This window comes from Haliotis rubra, unplaced genomic scaffold (genome assembly GCF_003918875.1).
Source record: "Haliotis rubra isolate DU_JTF1 unplaced genomic scaffold, ASM391887v1 Scf647, whole genome shotgun sequence".
Taxonomy (NCBI): Eukaryota; Metazoa; Mollusca; class Gastropoda; order Lepetellida; family Haliotidae; genus Haliotis; species Haliotis rubra.
In genome coordinates, this window is record NW_025767354.1 from 228,894 (window position 1) to 252,043 (window position 23,150).

General features: G+C 41.1%; 1 protein-coding gene and 1 long non-coding RNA gene across 2 annotated transcripts; both read left to right on the forward strand.

Annotated features, from left to right (window-relative positions):
• The first annotated feature begins 6,960 nt into the window (after positions 1-6,960).
• On the forward strand, positions 6,961-9,588 carry LOC124256990 (uncharacterized protein K02A2.6-like). Its single transcript, XM_046690955.1, has 3 exons — positions 6,961-7,470; positions 8,045-9,013; positions 9,244-9,588. Exons 1-3 carry the CDS (start codon positions 6,961-6,963, stop codon positions 9,586-9,588), a joined length of 1,824 nt encoding a protein of 607 aa, XP_046546911.1.
• Positions 9,589-16,580: 6,992 nt separating this feature from the next.
• On the forward strand, positions 16,581-20,810 carry LOC124257003. The gene is made up of 4 exons (XR_006893158.1): positions 16,581-16,690; positions 18,336-18,404; positions 19,077-19,174; positions 20,683-20,810. It is a non-coding gene; the product is annotated as an uncharacterized LOC124257003 (long non-coding RNA).
• Positions 20,811-23,150: the final 2,340 nt, after the last annotated feature.

Sequence of the window (23,150 nt, forward strand, 5' to 3'; positions counted from 1 at the left end):
CTGTGCACCACCGCGGTGTATTGCGTGAAAGAAGAGTATATATATTTACAAGTATGTACAAGCCTCAACGGAAGCAGGCGACAAGTCTCTCAGAGACACTGACAAACCAATATAACTGGCAACGAGCCCAGCAGACGGCGACAAGCCTCTCAGTCGGCACCAAACATGGCCGACAGCGACAAGCCTCTCAGAATGGCAACAAGCCTCTCAAGTGGCGCCAAGCCTCTATCGGCGCCAAGCATGGCCAACGGCGACAAGCCTCTCAAAATGGCAACAAACCTCTCAGGTGGCGACAAGCCTCTATCGGCTCAAGCATAGCCAACGGCGACAAGCCTCTCAAAGGCGACGAGCCTCTCCTGTAGCAACGAGCCTGCAGACAGCGAGGAGCTGCTCTCATGGCACCGAGCCATACAATGACCTGAAACATTTAGAATAGGTTAAAGTACAATATCAAAACTTTTCAGAAGTATCCATGACGCAATGTATACTTGGTGCACAACAAGCGAGAATGACAATTCAAATATCATACGCCTTATATACTCTCATTAGGCGCCACCTACGACTGAATTACACCCCTTTGTTGTATTCCCCTACGCTAGGAGAAAGTAATTTCTATCTCATTCGTCCCTCAAACGATAAAAATATCATTTCTCCTAGCCCTTGCAACACAATACAACAAATAACATAACACACATTGGATGGCTATGCTGTGCACCACCGCAAGAGACTCAAAGAACGGGCAAACTAGAGGTCAAGTGACTGCGACACTCGCAAACGGTTCTCTACAGAATCTTTGACATAACCGTCTTTAGCGCTCTCGCTTTTCCATCTGCCATGCCTCTTAAACATCCTGTCCGGGATGCCACTGTTAGCAGCCGCAGAGGCACCACCTGCACGCAAACTGTGTAAGCCGCACTGTCTAATATCAGAAAAGAAAGGAGAAAACGTTTCAATAAACAACTCTCTTAAACGAGAATAAGTCATAGCTCTATTTTCTTTTCTAAGGACAAACCTATCATGGCACTTGGAAATGTTCCTATACAAGTACTCTTGTGATTCTTCGGGAAACTGCGTTAACGCCAGATACTTCTCCAACCACATGACTGGACACATCTTGGAACTTGTCCTGCTGATCAATAACCATGCCCCGTCTCTATACATATCAGTCTTTGATTTCTCAATGAAAACCATCATATAAGCTTTATAAATCAAAATGTCAGTGCGTCTCAAACTGAGCAACTCTGCAGATCTCAGGAACCCAGCATAGGCAAGCAGGCACATTGACACAATGCGGACATCTTTCAAACATCCTGTATCCGAATAAAAATCAACCAAACTTTCTAATATATCGATAGATATAGGCTCTTTTTTACACACTGGTTTAGCCAACTTTCGCTTAGCAGCCTCCAACACATTTCTCACCATAAGATTATCAGTAGGACTGGGCAAGCCTATAATACTATGAGCATGACGAATGCTATAAAAAGCCGTATAAACGGGCGAAAAAGAATGGCTTAGTTGCATCACAGACCTAGGTAAATGGCACAATGTAAAGGTTTTATAGGAAAATGTACAGGCATACCATTACTTCTCGCCCACTTTAACCACCTCTGCATTCCATAATCATATTTCTTATTAGTTGAATCAGCTCGTGCAAATTGCAAAAGTTCTGGAATTCTACTAACCAACTCTCTGCCTGGGCCTGAAAGGCTATGAATGTCATCAGCGTACGCAATCTCAAAGACATCTTCTCTAGACCATGTAAAGTCTTTATCGGCCTTCAATTTCTGGATTTCGTTTGTGGTTTTTGCAAATTCTTCTCTCACACCCTCGAGACTAGCCTCTATTCCAGATTGGATCTTGCGTTCCAAATCCAACTGAGAAGAGTCCATGCGCTTTAAAATGGCGTCGAGTTTGTCGTTAATGGGATTGCCAGATTCAGAAGTATCCATGACGCAATGTATACTTGGTGCACAACAAGCGAGAATGACAATTCAAATATCATACGCCTTATATACTCTCATTAGGCGCCACCTACGACTGAATTACACCCCTTTGTTGTATTCCCCTACGCTAGGAGAAAGTAATTTCTATCTCATTCGTCCCTCAAACGATAAAAATATCATTGCACACGTTTCCTGGCGAACAAGTTCAAACATGCACAATAATATAACGGAATGAATTCTGACGCAGGCGTCAGTAAAATATAATACAGAATACTATTATTTAACCCAAAGAAATATATCCTAGCATTGGGTAATTTTATTTACAGTTTTTATGTAAAATATATATAATCAACACTAAGGTTATACGGACCCTCATGAACGTGGTAAGCACATGGAATGGGGTAAAATACGGAAGCCATTTAAATTCACACATTTTTACCGATGTTACTGTAAACTAGCAGTCAGTGGAAAACGAGGCGGTAATCAGTTCGTGATTGTTGAATGGGGTAAAATAAGCAAGCCAGTTTGTTGCTACAATAAATATGATATTTAGAGAAGCAAAGTATTCCTAATAACTTTTATATGAAGAACATGATATCAAAGTTGACCAAAACTATGCATTTATGGTATATATTATTATCGTTGTAAATAGATTTGAGGACATTAGGATCAATGACCAAATTTGCTGGGGCAGTTCGTCTGGTACCCATGAGATATATATCAGTAACAGATTTCACATAATCTTGAAAATGTTTGGCTATAACGCTCGTTCCGGTTTGGAGCCATAAATGCTGCAGTCAGCCCGAAAAATTACCGAATACAACGGCAAATCATGAAGTGCTAGTTACATTCATTATTTTCCATTTTGTCGAATTGCGCACGTCGGCACCAGACTCGCTATTTATCGGTAGTGTTTGCCGTGAAAGTTGTTCTGTATTCTCACTGGCTGACAAGATGTCATTCTAAGGTTATGTGCGAGCAACATAACTATTTACATAAGCAAAATCTAGCGAAACATACATTGTCCTGACTAGGATTTAATAATTCGCCAGTTTTCGGGGAATAACTTATTAAGTTCTGCGTGGCTTATATTATCTCTACTCCACCAAGCTCGGATATCGTATGGGGACTTGATACTTTATTAATGGGGACAAGGATCCTAATTTTAATCAACAAAATAATTCCAGTGTAATTTTTGTAGCAGATACTGTCTATTTTCCCCCGTCTGAAGCATGACCCGGTCTTTCTTTTTAAATCTCAGACACCCTGCAGTCACCCATTTGACAAAAAAGGAAGTGTAGTCACATTTCGCAAAAAATGTTTTCTTAGGGACTGATAATTTATTTATAGGGATGGGTGTGCTGGTTTGACTGTATCACATGTTGCTGACAAATAATATTCCTGATAAATTATATGGTCTATTTTTAAAATATTTTAACATCAAGCGGTGCCTCTGTTTCGCTTGATTCTTCTTCTGCATTTTCACCGGAATATTGGTTTGCAAGATGTAAAATCGGATCGTATTGATCCGGTCTAACATCCATTTCTGAAATGACATCAGGAACATCTTTTATTGCTTCAGAATCCATGGACATAAGTTGTGAGGTAAAATCAAAGAGGAATCCGTCAGCAACAGGCACATATGACGTCATGTAGCGTGATATCCCCACTGCTCATTAAATGTGTTTCCATTATTGGCGGAAATACGAGTACGTCCTGTTGTGTTTTTATTGCGATTTTACAAACGTTTTGTTCAATTTTAAGCACGGAAGGTGACTTTTAGAATGACTTTACCCCTATGAAAAGTTTTGTTTACGTTAGTATTCTCCTTTAAACAACCACATTTTTAAACGTAGAATTTTTGTGATTTTAAATTATGGCTAAATTTGACTACAATCGCCAGCGGCTGAAGAGATGATATAAATCCAGCTCGGGTCCATGCAGGTAGCAAAAGTAATGTAAGTCCCCATGGTCTCTAGCATGGGGGGGGGGGCGGTGGGGTAGCCTAGTGGTTAAAGCGTTGGCTCGTCACGCCAAAGACCCGGGTTCGATTCCCCACATGGGCACAATGTGTTAAGCCCATTTCTGGTGTCCCCCCGCCGTGATATTGCTGGAATATTGCTAAAAGCGGCGTAAAACTAAACTCAGTCAGTCAGTCAGTCTAGCATGGGGATCACCCTTCAATTGCTGGCGATGTATATCCTGTTTTATATTGTGTATTGTCCAAATAGTGTTATTATCTTAATGTTACCCGCTATTCTTAATTCTAGCACGACATTGTGTGATACTCAATTCTGATTGGCTGAGAGCTCATCAAAACCGTACTGAAATGGCAGTTTAAGACCGCTAATTAAAGTGACGATTCACCGCGTATGAATACAACGAACTCGTTGATCATTGTTTGTACACAAACATGTCGGACATCGGCAATTTCTATCTCGGCAGCATCTTTGGTGTCTTTGAAGTATAAAGCGAACAGTTTGAAGAAGAATTTGACATCGACAACACACGTCGGCCCACACGTCCTAACCTGACCGCGTCCGTAATGCCCAGTCCTTCCACTTCCACTGTCCATGTATCCCACATAAAACGTGGCATGTCAGGTCTTTTCCATATTGGAAATAGTAGAGTGGTTATCAACAATTATTTCCGTTAATAAAGTTAGCGGCGACTAAACTTAGCGAGTTCACGGCTTGAATTTGGGCGAGTCGATTGTCATACAGTAGGGGAGATCAATAATTCGCTAGAGAAAAATCAAATAATTATTCTTGTTCACAGTATAAACTGTATTTTTTTTATTTATGTATGCTACTTGTTAGAAATACAAGCATACTGGTTCCTGAAATAAAGCATTTATGTTGTTGAAAATGCCTTATTTTGTTCATTACACAACCTGTCCCTCAACGGGACGATTCCAAGCGATTTCCAGGAAAAAGGCCCCTTCGCGCCTTGTGTTCTTGCGAGCCAACCAGTTCGGTTTTAAAACGCTTATCAGTCGTGCTAGAATGAAGATAAAGCTACTCTGTTTTTTACATTACATTTAGCGGTCTTGCAAAATTGAAAAGAGAGTAGCTTTATCTTCTAATTCCAACTATGACATTCTAGTTGTTTTACTGTCCTTCGTTGACAGGTTTATATAATACACATGTATATTCTTTTTAATGTCAAATTTGTTGAACCATTTCCGATGTGACGTAAAATTGTAACTCACTCTCCAACTACAACTTTAACACAAGACAGAATCGGCTCATACCAGAGTTGGAAACTTGACAGTAGTTGGTCTCGGTCGATGTAAAGGCCCGCACTACTCCTCCAGTGTGAAAGGTATGTTGTTAACGTGTCCCAGCCTCACATTTCTTTTGTTTCCTGATTGGAAAAATACTGGAACCTTCGCGACCACTTCATCATCATTTTCATGATTGTGATGTATCGGGTCAGCAGTGGCAGAATAGCTAAATTAATGGTCCCTGTTGAGGTATTAAGGAGGACTCCCCGAGCACGTATGCGCACGAACAGCGAACAGCATGGCGACCATATGCTCACATGTGTACTCACGCAAACGTGAATAAAATACTGTTATACTCCCCGTTGAGTGTAATACTTGACATAATTGGCGACGAGGTGAAACCTCTCCAACCATCTCTACGATGTCTGACTGCAGTAAGTTTGGAGAATTTAACCCAGCTGTGGAAACCTGGACTTGTTACACCGAACGGCTCGAAGCACACTTCACGGCAAACAAGATTGACGACGCTGACATACGGAGGTCGATTCTCATCAGTTGTGTGGGACCAAAGACATATGGACTCATTCGGAATTTGATATCTCCTGCCACGCCAAAGGATAAACCTTTTGAAGAACTTGTGGAAGTTGTTCAAACTCATCACGATCCACGACCGTCGGCTATTGTGCAGAGGTACAAATTCAACACATGCTTTCGTCAGCCAGGTCAGTCTATTTCTGAATATGTGGCAGAAGTACGGCGCTTAGCCGAATATTGTGATTATGGGACAGAATTGGAGAAAATGTTGAGGGACAGGATAGTATGTGGTGTTGCTAATGATGCAATTCAGAAGAGACTTTTGTTTGAAGCAGGATTAAACTACAAACGTGCTTTAGAAATTGCTCAAGGTATGGAGATGGCAGCTAAGAATATTGTTGACATTCAGAATCCAGCAGGAAAGAAAGATCAAGCATCTGCAGACATAAACTTTGTAAAGAAGAAACAGTATTCAAAACCAAGAGACAGTTCACACAAGTTCAATAGAAAGGACAGACCTCAACCTTCACATGATAAGGGGAAAGGACGCAAGTGCTTTAGGTGTGGAGACGACTCACATAACCCTGATCAATGCAAATATGTGGATGTGGAGTGCAGTTATTGTCACATCAAAGGACATATCAAACGTGCTTGTTTCAAACGTAAGCGGAGACAAGGCCACCAAGCAAATCTTCTCGAGAATGTCGATCAGTCAGACATAAGTGAAGCAGAAGAAGAATATGAACTTTACACCATAAGTGAACCAATGTCTCAACCAATCATGATAACAGTACATCTCAACGGCCAGTCCGTAACCATGCTATTTGACACAGGTGCAAGCATCTCCATCATGAGTCTTAAAACGTTCAAGAGCATTTGGAAGACAGAACAAGCCCCTCAGCTCAAAGAAAGTTCATTAATCCTACGGGGTTACACGGGAAACATTGTGGACTTGATAGGATGTGCAGAGGTAAACATCACATTCCAGAACCAAACAGTTACATCACAACTCCTCGTAGCCAGAGGTGAGAGACCCAGTCTGTTCGGAAGAAATTGGATTCGACTGTTCAATGTGACACGTTTTGATGAACTGAACAATGTATCATCTTCTCCCCAGGACATCGAGGATGTGCTCCAGACATACTCACATATTTTCCAGGAACAAGGTGGAATCAAGGGTATGGTTGGTAAGATATATACATTCCACCAGATGCAAAGCCAGTGTTTCTCAAAGCACGACCACTTAATTATGCCATGAAGGAAAAGGTCGACAAAGAACTTGACCGTCTCCTTGCAGAAGGAATAATAGAACCAGTACAACACTCGGAGTGGGCCACTCCGATAGTCCCTGTACTCAAGTCAGATCAAACAGTGAGACTCTGTGGAGACTACAAAGTCACAGTGAACCAAGCATGCAAGCCAGACCCATACCCAATTCCAAGGATCGAAGATCTGTACGCAAAACTTTCTGGAGGAAAATCGTTCACAAAGATAGACCTCCGTGACGCCTTGCTCCAGCTTCCTATCGACGAGAAGTCGAAGGACTACACAACCATAAACACCCATAGAGGGTTGTTCAGATTCAACAGATTGCCTTTTGGAATTTCATCCTCACCGGGCATATTCCAGCGCTGCATAGACAATCTCTTACAGAACATTCCTATGACTGGTGGTTACCAGGATGATATCATCATCTCAGGTCAGGATGATACCAAACACATGGAGAACCTCACCACTGTGTTGGAGAAACTTTTAACAGCAGGCGTAAGGATCAAGAAAGAAAAGTGTGTTTTCAAAGCTCCAGATGTTGTGTATTTATGGCATAGAATCAGTGCGGAGGGCCTACACCCACTACCAGAGAAAGTGGATGCCATCAAAGATCCCCTGCTCCTACAAACATTACTGAACTTAAGTCATTTCTGGGTTTACTAAATTACTATGGGAAATTCTTGCAAAACCTATCAACGGTCCTAGCTCCTCTACACTACCTTCTGAAAAAGGACATTAAGTGGCTATGGGGTGCCAAACAGAACGATGCTTTCATAGAAGCAAAAAGACTTCTTAACTCAGCAGAAGTCCTGGTGCACTTTGACAGTGAGAAAGAACTTATTCTTGCTACGGACGCATCACAGTACGGACTGGGTGCAGTCCTCTCTCACAAGATGCCTGATGGGTCCCAGCGTCCCATATCATTTGCTTCACGAACACTCAACCAGGCAGAAAAAGGGTACTCTCAAATCGAAAAAGAGGGACTCTCTGTCATATTTGGAATTAAAAGATTCCACCAGTATCTCTACGGGAGACACTTTCTGATGTCAAATGACCACAAACCCTCCAGTTCCTGTTTGGAGAAAAGAGAGGCATTTCGGCTATGTCTTCTCCGCGTATCCAGAGGTGGGCAATAACCCTGTCTGCCTACAGCTACTCCTTCGTCTACACTCCAGGAAAGGATCTTGGTCATGCGGATGCCATGAGTAGGTTACCACTACACAATGCTCCTTCCTCGGTTCCCACTCCTCCAGAAACGTTGAATCTACTAGAATTCTTGGATTCAACGCCAGTGACTGCCACAGTCATAGCTGCATGGACGAACCACGATCCACTGCTTTCACGGGTGAGAAGATTCACCAACAGTGGATGGCCATCATCAGTGAATGACGATTCGATGAGACAGTTCTTCTCACGACGAAATGAACTGAGTTCACACGGTGGCGTGATACTTTGGGGACAACGTGTTGTTGTACCTGAACAAGGTCGCGTACAGATACTTGAACTGTTACATGAGGGACATCCAGGAATGGTGAAAATGAAGATGTTTTCACGCCACTATGTATGGTGGCCAGGTATGGATCAGGAAATTGAAGGGAAGGTGAAGACCTGCGACACATGTCAGGTGAATGGGAAAGCCACCCCTCCGGTGAACATTCATCCGTGGGAGTATCCCAGTGGCCTCTGGCAACGACTGCACATCGATTATGCCGGTCATCTGATGGGAAAGATGTATCTAGTTATAGTAGATGCTCATTCCAAATGGATTGACGTACACGTATCAAACTCAGCAACATCCGCAGCAACCATTCAGAAGCGTCAAGAAAGTTTCGCAATCTTTGGCCTCCCAAAGACTGTAGTATCAGACAATGGCACATGTTTTTCCAGTACTGAGTTCAAGATGTTCATGGACAAAAACGGAATCGAACACATCTTCACCCCTACATACCATCCAGGATCAAATGGCCTTGTAGAGAGATCGGTTCAGACCCTGAAAGAGGGAATCAAGAAAATGAACGGCGGTATAGTAGATTCGAAGGTAACTCGGTTCCTATTCAGATACCGTACACTACTTCACTCCATCACAGGGAAGTCTCCTGCTGAGCTAATGATAGGGAGAAGAATGAGAACCAGTCTGGATTTGGTCCATCCTGATGAGGTCAGGAAAATTGTGCGACACCAGAGTAAACAAAAGGCCTATAAAGATGATCATGCACACACCAAGACCTTTCAAGTTGGTGATTTTGTCTATGTCACTAACTTTGGCAGTGGTCAGAGGTGGATCCCGGGAACTGTGCTGAAAAAATAGTCAGTTCCATCTGTGATGTTCATCTGGCTGATGGTCGCGAGGTACGGCGACACATGGATCACATGAAACAACGCTTTGAAGCACCAGAGCACAGATCTGAAGTGATTCCGGAGACAGTCACTCCTACTCGACAGCTGGACAACATGCAGGCAACTCCAACCAGCATTCCAACAACGCAGGATGAGGTGCCGACGACTAACTATGGCACTACAGTAAAGGTGACACAGTCATCGGACAAATCAGAGACTGTCATTCTGCGGCGCTCTTGTCGAGCCCCTCAAGCTCCTGTGCGACTTGACTTGTAGACTGTAAAAATCAGTGTTCTGACATAGTTCTAGTCAAAAGACTTTTAAAGTTTTAGTTTCATTCAAATAAGCTTTATTAACACAAGAGACTTTAATTGAGTTGAAGTTAATTAATAATTTCAATTTATTGTATATCTCATATCTAAAGAAGGGAGAAATGTGATGTATCGGGACAGCAGTGGCAGAATAGCTAAATTAATGGTCCCTGTTGAGGTATTAAGGAGGACTCCACGAGCACGCATGCGCACGAACAGCGAACAGCATGGCGACCATGTGCTCACATGTGTACTCACGCAAACGTGAATAAAATACTGTTATACTCCCCGTTGAGTGTAATACTTGACAATGATTTTCTCTCATCTCTCTCTACTGGTTTCTTTTCACACTCAGTCGGTTCCATATATTTCTGCGTGTTCTTGCGACATTTGTCGGTGGTCCTTTTTCCATATCAAAATCACCATTTCAAAGGATGACTTTGCTATAAGTTTATAAGGTTCCGGGTTGTCATTGTGTTCCTCAATAGTGCGCAGATTACTAAAGATTACATGGGATGCCATAAATCATACAATATATTGTTAAACTAATGAGAAACATGTCATGAAGTAATTGGGTGATAACTTATTTAGCACGTCGATAAGACAATGGCGGGGGTCGGCAATAACATTAGTAGGGTAGGTCGGGCGATGAGAAACAGATAATAAAGCCGTCCTAATACATTTCGAATCAAATATACGAGAAAAAAATCCTTGCTCCTTTACAGCTCGTAGGCTATCGTCGACAGCTTATAATATGTGACTGCATCATTGTGAATTTTCTGCAGTGATGATGAGTCTGTTATCTCAATAGCAGCGATAGCATAACTTTGTATGAAGGAAGTTTCCTGCTCTGGAAACATCAGCGCTGACAATGCAAACAAACAGCAGTTTACTTAGCATCCATGCTCAAATATCATCGCTTATCTTATTGTTTGTCAACTTGAAGGTTCTTTCTGGTCCCCAATGAATCTTTGCGTCCAGATGCTTGCATCTGTTCTGCTTCCTGGATTTCCTACAATCGCCAGCGGCTGAGGCGATGGTTTAATCCAGCTAGGGTCCATGCAGGTATCAAAGATGCTGTAAGTCCTCATGGTCCCTAGTATGGTGATCTACCTTCAATTGCTGGCGATCTGCAGCCTGTTTTTATATTGCATCGTCATGTATAGTTAAATTATTTTAGATTTAATAACTAGTTTGAAATTAATATCTGTGATAATCTAGTTGTTTTACTGTCCTTCGTTGAGGACATGTTTACATTTTACATTTAACTCACTCATCCCACCCTTCAAACAAATCCTTGTAAATCTATAATTTGATTTAGTCATGACATGGCTGAAATATTGCCGATGTGACTTTAACTGTTAACTCACTTACTGCTTCCTGGACCGACATTCCCATCACACAAATCCACAAACCCAGCGTGTAAGTGTGTCAGTCGGTTTTGTGCCGCTTTAAGCACATTTGAGCCCTCCTTTCCAGTTCACAGGTAGATATGTTTTAGTTTTAACAAGGGGCGGTGGGGTAGCCTAGTGGTTAAAGCGTTGGCTCGTCACGCCGAAGACCCGGGTTCGAATCCCCACATGGGTACAATGTGTGAAGCCCATTTCTGGTGTCCCCCGCCGTGATGTTGCTGGAATATTGCTAAAAGCGGCGTAAAACCAAACTCAGTCAGTCAGTCCAGCAAGCCGTAAGTGAAACACAATAGCCTTAAATGAGTCAGGTTTAGATATTTCTGATTCTCCAATGTCAATTCTTTAAAATTTAAAAGAAGTTTCATTGTTTGTATCGAAAGTATAATGTTTCAGAGACTAGGTGTCATTCTAGTAGTATGTAACGACTAAGCTTTATCATCAGCGATCCCACACCAGCACGGGTATGTCATCTCTCACGCCTTGGGTTATTCGTTGTATGCGACAGTGAGCAAGTGAGTTTAGTTTATCGTCGCTTTTAGCAATATTCCAGCAATACCGTGGCGGGGGACAAAAGAAATGGGCTTCACGCATTGTACCCGTGTGGAGAATCGAAAACGGGTCTTCGGCGTGACGAGTGAACGCTTTAACCACTAGGCTACCCCGCCTTCCTGTATGTGACAGAGCTCCTGATAAGCTGCATACTTGAATACAGTAAGCAGATTATATCACCATAGCCAACTTGATTTCGAGCCTTTTCTTAACTAATACATGTTTGATAGCATGTGAGTAAACACTCGGCAACTCAAACCCTTATCTGGAGCACCCTCAAGTACGACATGAATCATCTTCTGAGGGGGACGCTAGCCTACTTACTCTACACGAGTGTAGTTGATATACAAGCAGTGCAAAAGTATACGCGATCATGACCTGAGCGGATAGGCACCTTAGTATTTTAACCTGAGTGTCACGGACCTGAGTTCGTTTCCAAACAAGGTTACAATGTGTGAGGCGAATTTCCATTATCCCGCGCTGTGATATTGCTGAAACATTGCTGAAACGTTGCTGAAAGCAGCGTAAAATGATACACATTCATATGATCATCGTATGGCTTTGAGTACGGACAGTTGGGTTAAACCCAACGTAAACATTTCTGCGGTGCGGGACGGCCTGAAATGAAAGGGGTACTTTAATCTATGTATAATTTCTGCAAAAATCACCAACACCTGAACGAATGATGTAAATCCAGCTTAGGTACATGCAGGTAGCAAACGTACTGTAGATTTACCTCGTCATGCCGAAGACTCCCCAAATGGGCACAAATTGTGAGGCCCATTTCTGGTGTTCCCGTTGGGATATTGTTGAAATATGGCTAAAATAAAGCGGCGTAAAACTAAACTCTTTCGTCCGACTATTGAAACTTCTCCACGACCTCAAATTACTTTGACATCTATTTGCTTTGTACTCAGTGGAAAACAAAGTGACCCGTGAAGGTCCGGGTTAGAATATTGGCCTTCAGTAAGCCATGCTTGTCGTAAGAGGCGACTAACGGGATCGGGTGGTCAGGCTGTCAACATGTCATCGGTTCCCAATGGCGTAGATCGATGCTCATGCTGTTGATCACTGGATTGTCTGGTCCAGTCTCGATTATTTACAGACTGCCGCCATATAGCTGGAATATTGCTGAGTATGGCGTAAAACTAAAAATTAGAAAAGAAAACAAAGTACTGCTCAGTACCGCTTTCCGAGCAACTCGAGAATGAAAAGTTAGACACTGTATATTTTCTTTAAAAGGTATGTCTTCAATTTAGATTTGAAAATCTAGATGTTGTTAACTGTCCTTGACTCCAGTGGAAGTTGATTCCAGAGAGTGGGTCCCGCCACCTGAAATGATCGATCCCAAAACCTGGTACTGGACTAAGAGTGTGGGACAATAAGAAGACCAAGATCGGTGACTTCGGTTGGGCTGATATCTGGTGATCAGGTCAGATAGATACTTTGGAGCAAGGTTAGTGAGACACTTGAAAACAAGAAGGATCAGTTGATATTGGATTCTGTCTTACGTGGGAAGCCAGTGTAATCTCTACAGAAGAGGAGTTTTGTGCGAGTATTTCTGTGATCTGGAGACAAGACTATCAGCAAAATCATATCTTGCAATCATCAAGGACATGCCAGCATCCGCATCAGTAATCTTGAGCACTTAAACAGTTGCTTAATATCTACAATATGGTGATTTACCTTCAGTTGTTGGCAATCTATAGCCTGTTTTCGTTTATATTGTATTGTCTTTCATAGTTAAGATGTTTTACATGTTCATCAATTAACGAAGGCTATGGCGCTGAGTGAAAGATCATGGCATTTCTGTGCGCAAAGCGCTGAAATACCAGAAAGTGAAACTGTAAGTTACCGTAACATGGTGGATCATGAAAGATTCCCGAAAAAAAGTGCAGATAATTTAACGAAGGCCACAAACGCCAGCACATATTTGAAACTGCCGGCCCAATGCAATGACAACCGGCGCTGGGCCTTCGGGTCAACGATTATTTCGAACGCTGCATCTGAGCTAAGCTCCGTGAAAATGACGTTGATCAAGAACGCTGCATCTGAGCTAAGTGACGTGAAAATGACGTGATAACAAATGCTGCATTTCCTCGAACTTGGGTATACAATGTTGCATTTTACACCCATACACACAACGCATGAATCCGTGGCCAGGACCTAGATTTACGAAGCTCTCTTAGTGTCAAAATGGTCGTTAAGTGCCATACATTACCATTAACTTACAACTATCTTAGTTCTGAGAGAGCTTCGAAAATCTAGGCCCTGTAACTTAACACTGTCGCCAGGCCATCCCCCATCATCAAAATCTGAAGGTTATTGCACTGAACTGAACTGAGCCTGCCAACCACGAACAGACACGTCATCACCATGAGCAAGTGAAGTGGGTATCAAAACGCTTTTATGTTTATCCATAAACAGTGCCACAGTGCCACTCCAGAAGAGTGATTTGGTAGATCCTGGCAACGCACACTGAATTCTACAAGTGGAATCGAACTAGGGCCTTTGGTGTGACGAGCCAAATCTGTAACTATTTGGCTATCCCATAGCTGCTAAGAACACGTGCTTAACACGTTCTTATCAGTCGCCCTTGACCGCTAACATCCCCGAGCAATCACTTCCTAGCGACCAAGCCACCTTTTGAGTCATATATACAGCCGCTTGTACATATTAAGCTTTGATTGTTTAGATTCGAAAAAGTAGTTGTCAATATGTTCAATGTTCAATGTTTAATGTTTAATGTTTAATGTTTAATGTTTAATGTTTAATGTTTAATGTTTAATGTTTAATGTTTAATGTTCAATGTTCAATGTTTAATGTTTAATGTTTCTACTGTAATCGTTGGTGTACCCTTTTCATTGCGGAAGAGAGATTGTCATCCGGAACATTTCAGTTAAAATACTTTCAATAGGCTCTGTCTAAGACAATAAAATATTAAAATACTACATATTTACAGCTCTAACTTATCATTCATAAGTATATATAGACGGTAACCCTAATTTGTGACGTTAGTCAAGAAGGTAACAGGTATATTTGCTATTACAGAAGAAGGTAGCCAAAATATTGACATTAGTGTAGAAGATAACCCGAATATTTGACGTTACTGAGTGAGTGGGTCAGTGAGTTTAGTTTTACGCCGCACTCAGCAATATTCCATCTAAATGGCGGCGGTCTGTAAATAATCGAATCTGGACCAGACAATACAGTGATGAACAGCATACGCATCTATCAACGCGAATCGGACACGATAATGTGTCATCCAAGTCAGAGAGCCTGACCATCCGATCCCGTTAGTCGCCTCTTACGACATGCCTGGGTTACTGAAGACCAATTCTAGGCTGCGGGTTTAATAAATCAATACAACTGATACGCATGTCGTTTGTGCACGAATTATCTCTTGCTTTCGGGGATCCATTTTTCAAGACCAGATCTTTGTGTTACTAAGAACCTTTAGCCTTTGTTCGCGTCTGGACCAGATAAACAAGTGATAATAACATCTGAGGAGGACACATATCAAGTGAGTGAGTTTTGAGTGTGTGAGTGAGTTTAGTGTTACGCCGCACTCAGCAATATTCCAGCTATATTGAGGCGGTCTGTAAATAATCGAGTCTGGACAAGACAATCCAGTGTTCAACAGCATGAGCATCGACCTGCGCAATTGGGAACCGATGGCATGTGTCAACCAAGCCAGCGAGCCTGACCACCCGATCCCGTTAGTCGCCTCTTACGAAAAGCATGGGTTACTAAAGATCAATTCTATCCCGGATCTTCACGGGTCAGCCAGGGAAGTGAAGGTTCATTCTAACCAGGACCTTCACGGGTCTTGTCGCTACTGAAGAAGGTAGCCCTAATATTTGACATTACTGAAGAAGGGGACCCTAATATTTGACGTTTCTGAAGATGTTAATCCTTATATTTGACGACACTGAAAAAGTTAAGTCTAATTTTTGACATTACTGAAAAAAGGTAACCATAATATTTGACATACTGACGAAGGTGACCCTAATATTTGACATAAGTGTAGAAGAAACTGATTCTAATATTTTATGTTACTAAGAATGGTAACCGTAATGTTTTACGTTAGTGAGGAAGGTAACCCTAAAATTTGACATTACTGAAAAAACGAACCCTAATATTTGACATTAGCGAAGACGGTAACAGTACTGTGACACATCACTGAAGAAGGTAACCCTAATATTTGATATTAGTGTAGAAGATAATCTTATTTTTGACGTTACTGAAGAAGATAACGCTTATATTGTACGTTACTGAGAAACGTAAGTCTAATATTTGACATTAATGAAATGAATAACCCTAACATTTGATATCAGTGTAGAAGATAGCACTAATATTTGATATTAGTGTAGAAGATAACCCCAATATTTGATATTAGTGTAGAAGATAACCCTAATATTTGACATTACTAACGAAGGTTATCCAAATATTTGACATAATTGAAGAAGGTAACTGTGATATTTGAGAGTCCTGGAAAAGGTAGCATTAACATTTGACATAACTAAAGTGACTGCTCTTCTAATATTCGACATAACCAAAGAAGGTCACAGTGATATTTGAGAGTCCTGTAAAAGGTAGCATGTGACGTAACTAAAATGACTGCTCTTACATTTGTCATTTCTGAAGAAAGTAGCAATAATATTCCACACTGCCGAAAACAGAGTGAGTGAGTATGGTTTTACGCCGCTTGTAACAATATTCCAGTAATATCACGGCAGGGTACACCTGAAACTGGCTTCACACATTGTAACCATGTGGGGAATCGAATTCCGGTTTTCGGCGTGACGAGTTGCTGTAAAAGGAAGTGCGAACCGTTGATATTTATGACTAAGACGGCGCCATTGACCTAGCTGATAACAGGTAACCAACAGTGTTGCATTCAGTACATATATGGCTGCAAAACACTTCAGTCTTATCAGCTATGACCCCTACGTTGTGCATATGTTTATTCATTTCTTACTTCCTTGTTCAACAATATATATCACGCCCAGCCTACCCATTCCCTATCTAACTTAGGATGGACGCCAACCAATACGTAGTTTTGCTGTTGGCAGTTTCTGTTCCTTACTCCTTCCAATTTAGCGGGTAGGCAATTTATTTTATTTATTCTAAGTCAGTTTCTTCCAATGTTGCATTTTGATTTAAGTTGGATTATTGTTGCATTGTGCATAAACAATTGTATCATTATAAATTAGCACCAAACCTTCAATTATGTTCAACGGTCATTGTCAAAAACATGTTTTTGACTTTGAATCTTTTTCAAGTTTTTTTAAATAATTTTTTTATTTATTTTGTCAGCCTTTATAATTCATATGGTTATGCGTGCGTTTTGGTTTGTAATAACTGTGCATGTGTTTAAAATGTTAACGCATAACGAGTCGTCATTTTAATCACTTGGCACAACGTACATGTATCGATTTTACAATAAGCTTCACACCATATGAGCGATCAATTCGAAAAGCAGCCATTTAAATGCAGGCAAGCAGGTCGCGTCCCGATCTCGTAGTGAAGTAAAACAGCTCACAAATTAAGGTCTCGTGTTCTCCCGATATTAATAAAAATAGAGCTATAGTAACTTTTAAATCCCATTTTCACACGATTCCGTTTAGCCAGTGTATACATCAGTTCTGACAATATGTTATCTAAATATCGTTTAACATAAATTCAATCATCAATATTTAGTATTCCTAAATCAACGTATTTATTTTCTTAATGAATATTCGTCAAATATAAATAACTTTTGTCAGCATTGGATATCAAATCACATGATGAATTTTGTTTGTCTATACTTTAGAGGGAACTGCTGGGTTCTTTGTTTGAAGGACATATTAATAGTGTTATTTCTGTGACCAGTGACGATCCAGGTTTGATTTGATCTTCAGTAGCCCATGCTTGATCGTAAGAGGCGACTAACGGGATCGTATGGTCAGGCTCGCTGACTTGGTTGCCACATGTCATCGCATCCTAATTGCTCATCCTGCCCTCCTGTTATCAGAAATTTGCGGTCCGCTGCAAATGATATTGGACCGCTCAACCTTAACGACGGCCCACTATCAGCTCTGTTGTCAAGTGACGTCATAGTTCGACATTAGTGGCTTTCGACTGGCAGATATTCTGGGTCAAACAAGTCAAAGCAACCAAAATTCCCGCTTTAAATAGCGGTGATATGGGCTTTCTTGTTGGTGCTAACCTTAACAATTGCACTATTAAGACTGTTGATGGACCAAAACCGAACACTGTCATAGCTTGACATGTTGCAGGCTATGGTCTTGTCAAAGGCCAAGGTCGAATATCGTCATTTTCTGTTGTGACGTCACTTGAATTGTTCGATGACGTAATTGCATTCGGGCAGTCAAGCCCGTAAGAAGTTGATTTGGGTAAACTTAGTCAAATTCCTTCATTGTTTCCTTTTTCTTTTCAACACAAATTCCATGTATTTTAGCAATAATAACGGTAATGCTATTTTTGAGGGCATTATCATTTGCAGAAGCCCTCGGTCTTTATCAACTGCCTTCCTTCGTCGGGCAGTTCATGGAAGACCTCGGGCTTCTGCAAATGATAATGCCCTCAAAAATAGCATTACCCTTATATTACTCACTATTACTGTGACTGAGTAAAGGTTTATTCACATATAAATTACAGCAAGCTATGTCTGTGTGAGAGGAAACATAGTTCTCCCTTCCACAGATGCATGTAACTATTTTAAGCAATCGTACTTTACTATTTTCAGACATACCTGTCCATATCAAGCGGTCACCTACACCAGCACAACAATCTGCACCTCCCATTGTTGGTGGCAGTAAGTCACTAAAAATAGAGCTCGCTTCGTATAACATATGTTGAATAGACATCAGAACACTGGTACAATATATTATACATGTTTGCTTGTTTGCTTTGATAAAGATAAGTATTACTCAGACAATCCGGTGACTGTCACGATGTGAATTGATACGTGTAATCTGGGATGCACTGCCTTCCAGCTGTGTTACTTGTCCCAGCCACCGGCTCTCTTTGTCGCATCTTTGCAGGGGTTCTAGGAGATTCGGATTTAAACCCGGAATGCACACAGGTCTAAAAGATCTAATACATGTAATGACATCGGTTTGCCCTGCATCTGGCATGGGTTCGGAACTCTTGAAGATCCGTGTTAGCATTTATCTTTAATAGACTGTGCTTCCGAACGGTATCGTGTGGTCAGGCCCACTGACTTGGTTGACACAGTGATGATATCATTTGCCTTTGTCGATGTTCATTATGTCAATCACTGGAATGTCTGGTCCAGACTGGACTAATTACGGACCTACGTATTAAATAGAACATTAAAAAATACAAAACATTTTAAACATAGAAATATGAGGGTATTCATTGGACAAGGGGTATATGTTGTAAGCAAACATCCGACGAAATCGCCCCGTAGAGTGGACAAGTTCTATAAATGTGCAAACAATCAAGTTGATATAATTTGTTGCAGCTGCTGTGATCGAGAAACTATTCAAACACCAGTTACAACCACTTCTTACAAGTGTTGCCCTGGCTGGACTCACAACGGAGACTACAACTGTAATATTGGTAAAGTTCCGGGAGTTTAACTGACCGTTATCTCTCCTTCTCAATCTTTATTCGAAAACGAGGCTACGTTTATCAGCCGCTATCGTGTATGACGTCATCGGTTCTTAAGACGCATCGATTTATGGACCCACTTAGGTGGATAAACATATCTAAAAAACTAGTTTTCGCCGATGTCTGTATTTGTATTAAAAAGAAGGGTTGATGTATAAATGTGTGTCAGAATTTATGTTTATTTCTTTTCTGGCCGTGGTAGAAACATATAGAGCTAATGGCTAACTAATTGATAGATTTTGTGTTGGTTTGTTTTTATAACGCCAAACTATGTAAACAAATTCTTTCAGCTTAATCACGGCACCCTATAGGTGATAACATCGAAAAGGGAACCCGTCATTCATACTTTTTGTTTGTACTATCAATCACTGATTTCTCTGATCCATAATCGAATATTAACTGGAACAGTATTGCTAAATCCGGCGTTAATCAACGAACTAACAAATATAAGACAAACGTTTGAAATGTCGCACAGCGATATACTCGTACGAGGGTCGGTCAAAAAGTATTCAGCCTAACTATATTCTCGATGTCCAATGTTTGAAAAGCTTCCATTTTAGTTTGTAGGAATCATTAGCAAAGTCGTATAAAAAAAATCACATATGTGGGTAATGTGATTAACGAGATATTAGTCATCACAACACATTGGGGTATAATATTTCTAGAAAAAATGCAAAAAATGCAAAACGACCCGTCAGTACCTCTTGGATAATGGTATGCCCTCAGATAATGTCATATAAAATATGTTAGTATAGTATTGGATGATTTCCCGTCATAATCAACATTAAAAGATTTGGATTGCTTGATTTATGTTCAGACAGGGCTGTTTTTTTAAGGACACACCCATTTTAGTCTTTCAAAAACATTGTGTCCAGAAATTCAAGCTGGCCCTGTTTACAATATACTGAGAGTTGACACCTGTGTGACCATTCAGTATTTACTTTGAACGATTAGCATCATGTGTGAAAAAGTGAAAACATTACAATAAGTTATGTCCTTATGAATTTGTCGTCTGAAAGGGGGTGGGTAGTGTCTCCCAAACAAGCTGTTTCAGTAAACATGAATGGGGAATCACTTTAACAAGCGATTTTACTTTCAAATTGCTTTTTTATCCTCTTAGTTTGATTCTGGCGGACGTCTACCTATCTCAAACACACAAAATGTTTCTTGCATATTTTGTTACCTGAAGTTTGTGGCGCATTTATTGCAGATTTTGCGCTTTTGGGGGGTACTAAGATAAAATTTCAAACAAATGGGGATCGGAAGGCTGGAACGTAGCAAAACCAATTTGCTTGAGGTTGACAGATAATATTTAGAAAAATAAAACATAAAAACAGCTGCATTTGAATCATTTACTAGGTCAGGCTTACTACTTTTTGACTGTCCCTCGTACTATGTCCTTGCCGTCCCCAGTAAGAAATGAATCTGACATGCCGTTACACCTGCTTGTTCTTCAGCTCATTGCTACCCCCCGTGTGAAAATGGCGGCACGTGCTACTCCCCAGGCAGGTGTAGATGCAGGGCTGGATACACAGGCGACACATGCAGTGGAGGTAGGACCAACGTGTAACCTTGGAAGATTGATATCAGAGAACACGGTTTCTCACACATTCGTCGGTGAGAATCCCATGTAAGATAACTGTATTAAATATATGCGTGAGGTCGAATTCCAGGTCCGTGATTGGCTACTTCATGGTGATGACCTAATTGTGGCGGGCTATCTTCCTGTTTGTAAATCCCGGGACGTGCTTTTGTCTAACTCACATGTGTGTCGAAACTTTATGGTAATACATGTTTCTAGGTCTTATCTTGTCCTATCGTTTCCTTCGCCTTCATAATCATGAGATACGAGGAAACGTTTGTAAGGAGGGTCACCCTAGCTTTGGGTTGTGCGCAGTTCCCGGAGTGACGTCACAAATGGCTGTTGTGTCATGTACTAATGCACAACTGTGGTCATGAGACCAGACAAAATACAAGGCGGTCATGCCAGTCAGACACCATTATCTTACAAGTTCCTTTCGCTTCCGCTTGCCACAGGTATCAACGTCACAACATGACTCAGTGCTTAAGTTACTGAACTAATTGAGAAGAACTAATTGAGAAGACTATTGAAAGTACATTCTGTCTGACAGTACTCTCGGTTGATATCTATTTTTTTCACAAGAGTAACTGTTAGTTCTGAAAGTATTATTAGCAATCTTTCGTGAGAAATCTTACACATGTACATGATATAGTGGTGAGAGCGTCTGTCTGTGAGCGCAAAGTCCCCGTCAGCGTCATATCAAATAAACAGATTGTACTTATTGTTGGCCGAGTACTAGTCAGGACATAATTACTAGTACTATGTTTTCAAAATTACCCATACAGTACGTACAATTACCAGTACCATGTACACCATTACCCATGCCAGTATTGGGTATGATTGTTAAAATAGTATCCTATTGGGCTCGCTCAATAAAACCCGGGTTAGAATTGGTCTTCAGCAACCCATGTCTGTCGCAAGAAGTGTCGTAAGGGAAGGCTAGGTTCGCTCACTTGGTTGATTCACCACTTCACATACAAGTACACACAACTACCAGTAGCATGTGTGGGTTAATCTTTAGCACCACATCGGCTATAATTCAGCCATATCGTACTATGTATACACAATTGCCCTTACAGGAACACACAATTACCAACGCCATGTGAACACAATTACCAATACAGGTGCACATAATTACTAGTACTATGTTTTCAAAATTACCCATACAGTACGCACAATTACCAGTACCATGTACACCATTACCCATGCAGCTGCACACCATTAGCTACACATCATTAGCTGTACCGTGTGAAAGCGTATCTTTAGTGATGAACCGTCAATACTAAACTGATAATATGCCACTTCACTGTTACACAAGGACCGACTTGTTTTGTGTCTGTCTCCTTCATACTCTTTGGTAACAACCCGTGGTGATTCCGAGTAAACATGTTTGTCCCCAGCAACCTGTGCTGTGGGCACACTCAATAACCTTGGTGGTTATGATTATTTAAGTCGTATATATGTGTAGTATTTGATATGTTAATACCAGCATGACAGACGATGCTCAGTTGACTTGGACTAATGAAAAGGGCCACGTACATAATATTACCCATTGAGAGACATTGTTGGTGGTATGAACCTGAATGTATAATGTACTGTAGACTTCGACCCCTGTCCCATTTGCCCACATGTCTTCTTATCAGCGTTCTGTACGTAACTGAGAAATGTAAGACTGGTTTTAAAACCAGTCATGTTACATTCCTCTGTATTCAGGATCATATTTACTTTAGCTATATTCAGAGACCACCCTCTCTCTGTGTCATTCGTTTAGGGGATAACGCCTATGTGGTTTAGATTCTGTCTGAAAACGCAAAGACCAAAGTCCCTGGTCGCGTCACATCAATTATTAGACTGAACACATTGTTTTTGAACTGCGTATCAGCATACCGTGTCAGTGTTTGGTATGATTGTTAAACATAGTATCTTACTGGTCTTGTTCAATAAAACTCAGGTTAGAACTGGTCTTCACCTTGCTGTCTGTGTCGCGGATCGACTAAAGGGATCAGGTGTTCAGGCTTGCTGACTTGATTGACATAAGTCATGGTGTCCCAGTTGCGTAGATCGATGGTCATGATGCCAGTCACCTGATGGTCTGGTTGATATCCGAGTATTTAGACCACTGTCATATAGATGGGATACTACAAAAAAGCAAACTTTTATACTGGTACCTGGACTAGTACAAACAGCCACACACATGCAATAATCACTACAATTATATTTCATGTCAGCGCAATACACGTGATAAGCTCATCTCGCTAATAAAGGGTGCCGTCTGTCATATTCATCATAAAGCAACACCCACAGGTCTTTCTGTTTTGAAGATAAAGTGTAAACTGTAAAATA

Bases quoted from the DNA above. Each gene is read 5' to 3' on its own strand.
- LOC124256990 (XM_046690955.1), top strand. From the start codon at position 6,961: ATGAAGGAAAAGGTCGACAAAGAACTTGACCGTCTCCTTGCAGAAGGA. The intron at 7,471-8,044 runs GTAAGGATCAAG...CAAACCCTCCAG, and splicing joins AGAAACTTTTAACAGCAGGC to TTCCTGTTTGGAGAAAAGAG. The intron at 9,014-9,243 runs GTAACTCGGTTC...TAACTTTGGCAG, and splicing joins GCGGTATAGTAGATTCGAAG to TGGTCAGAGGTGGATCCCGG.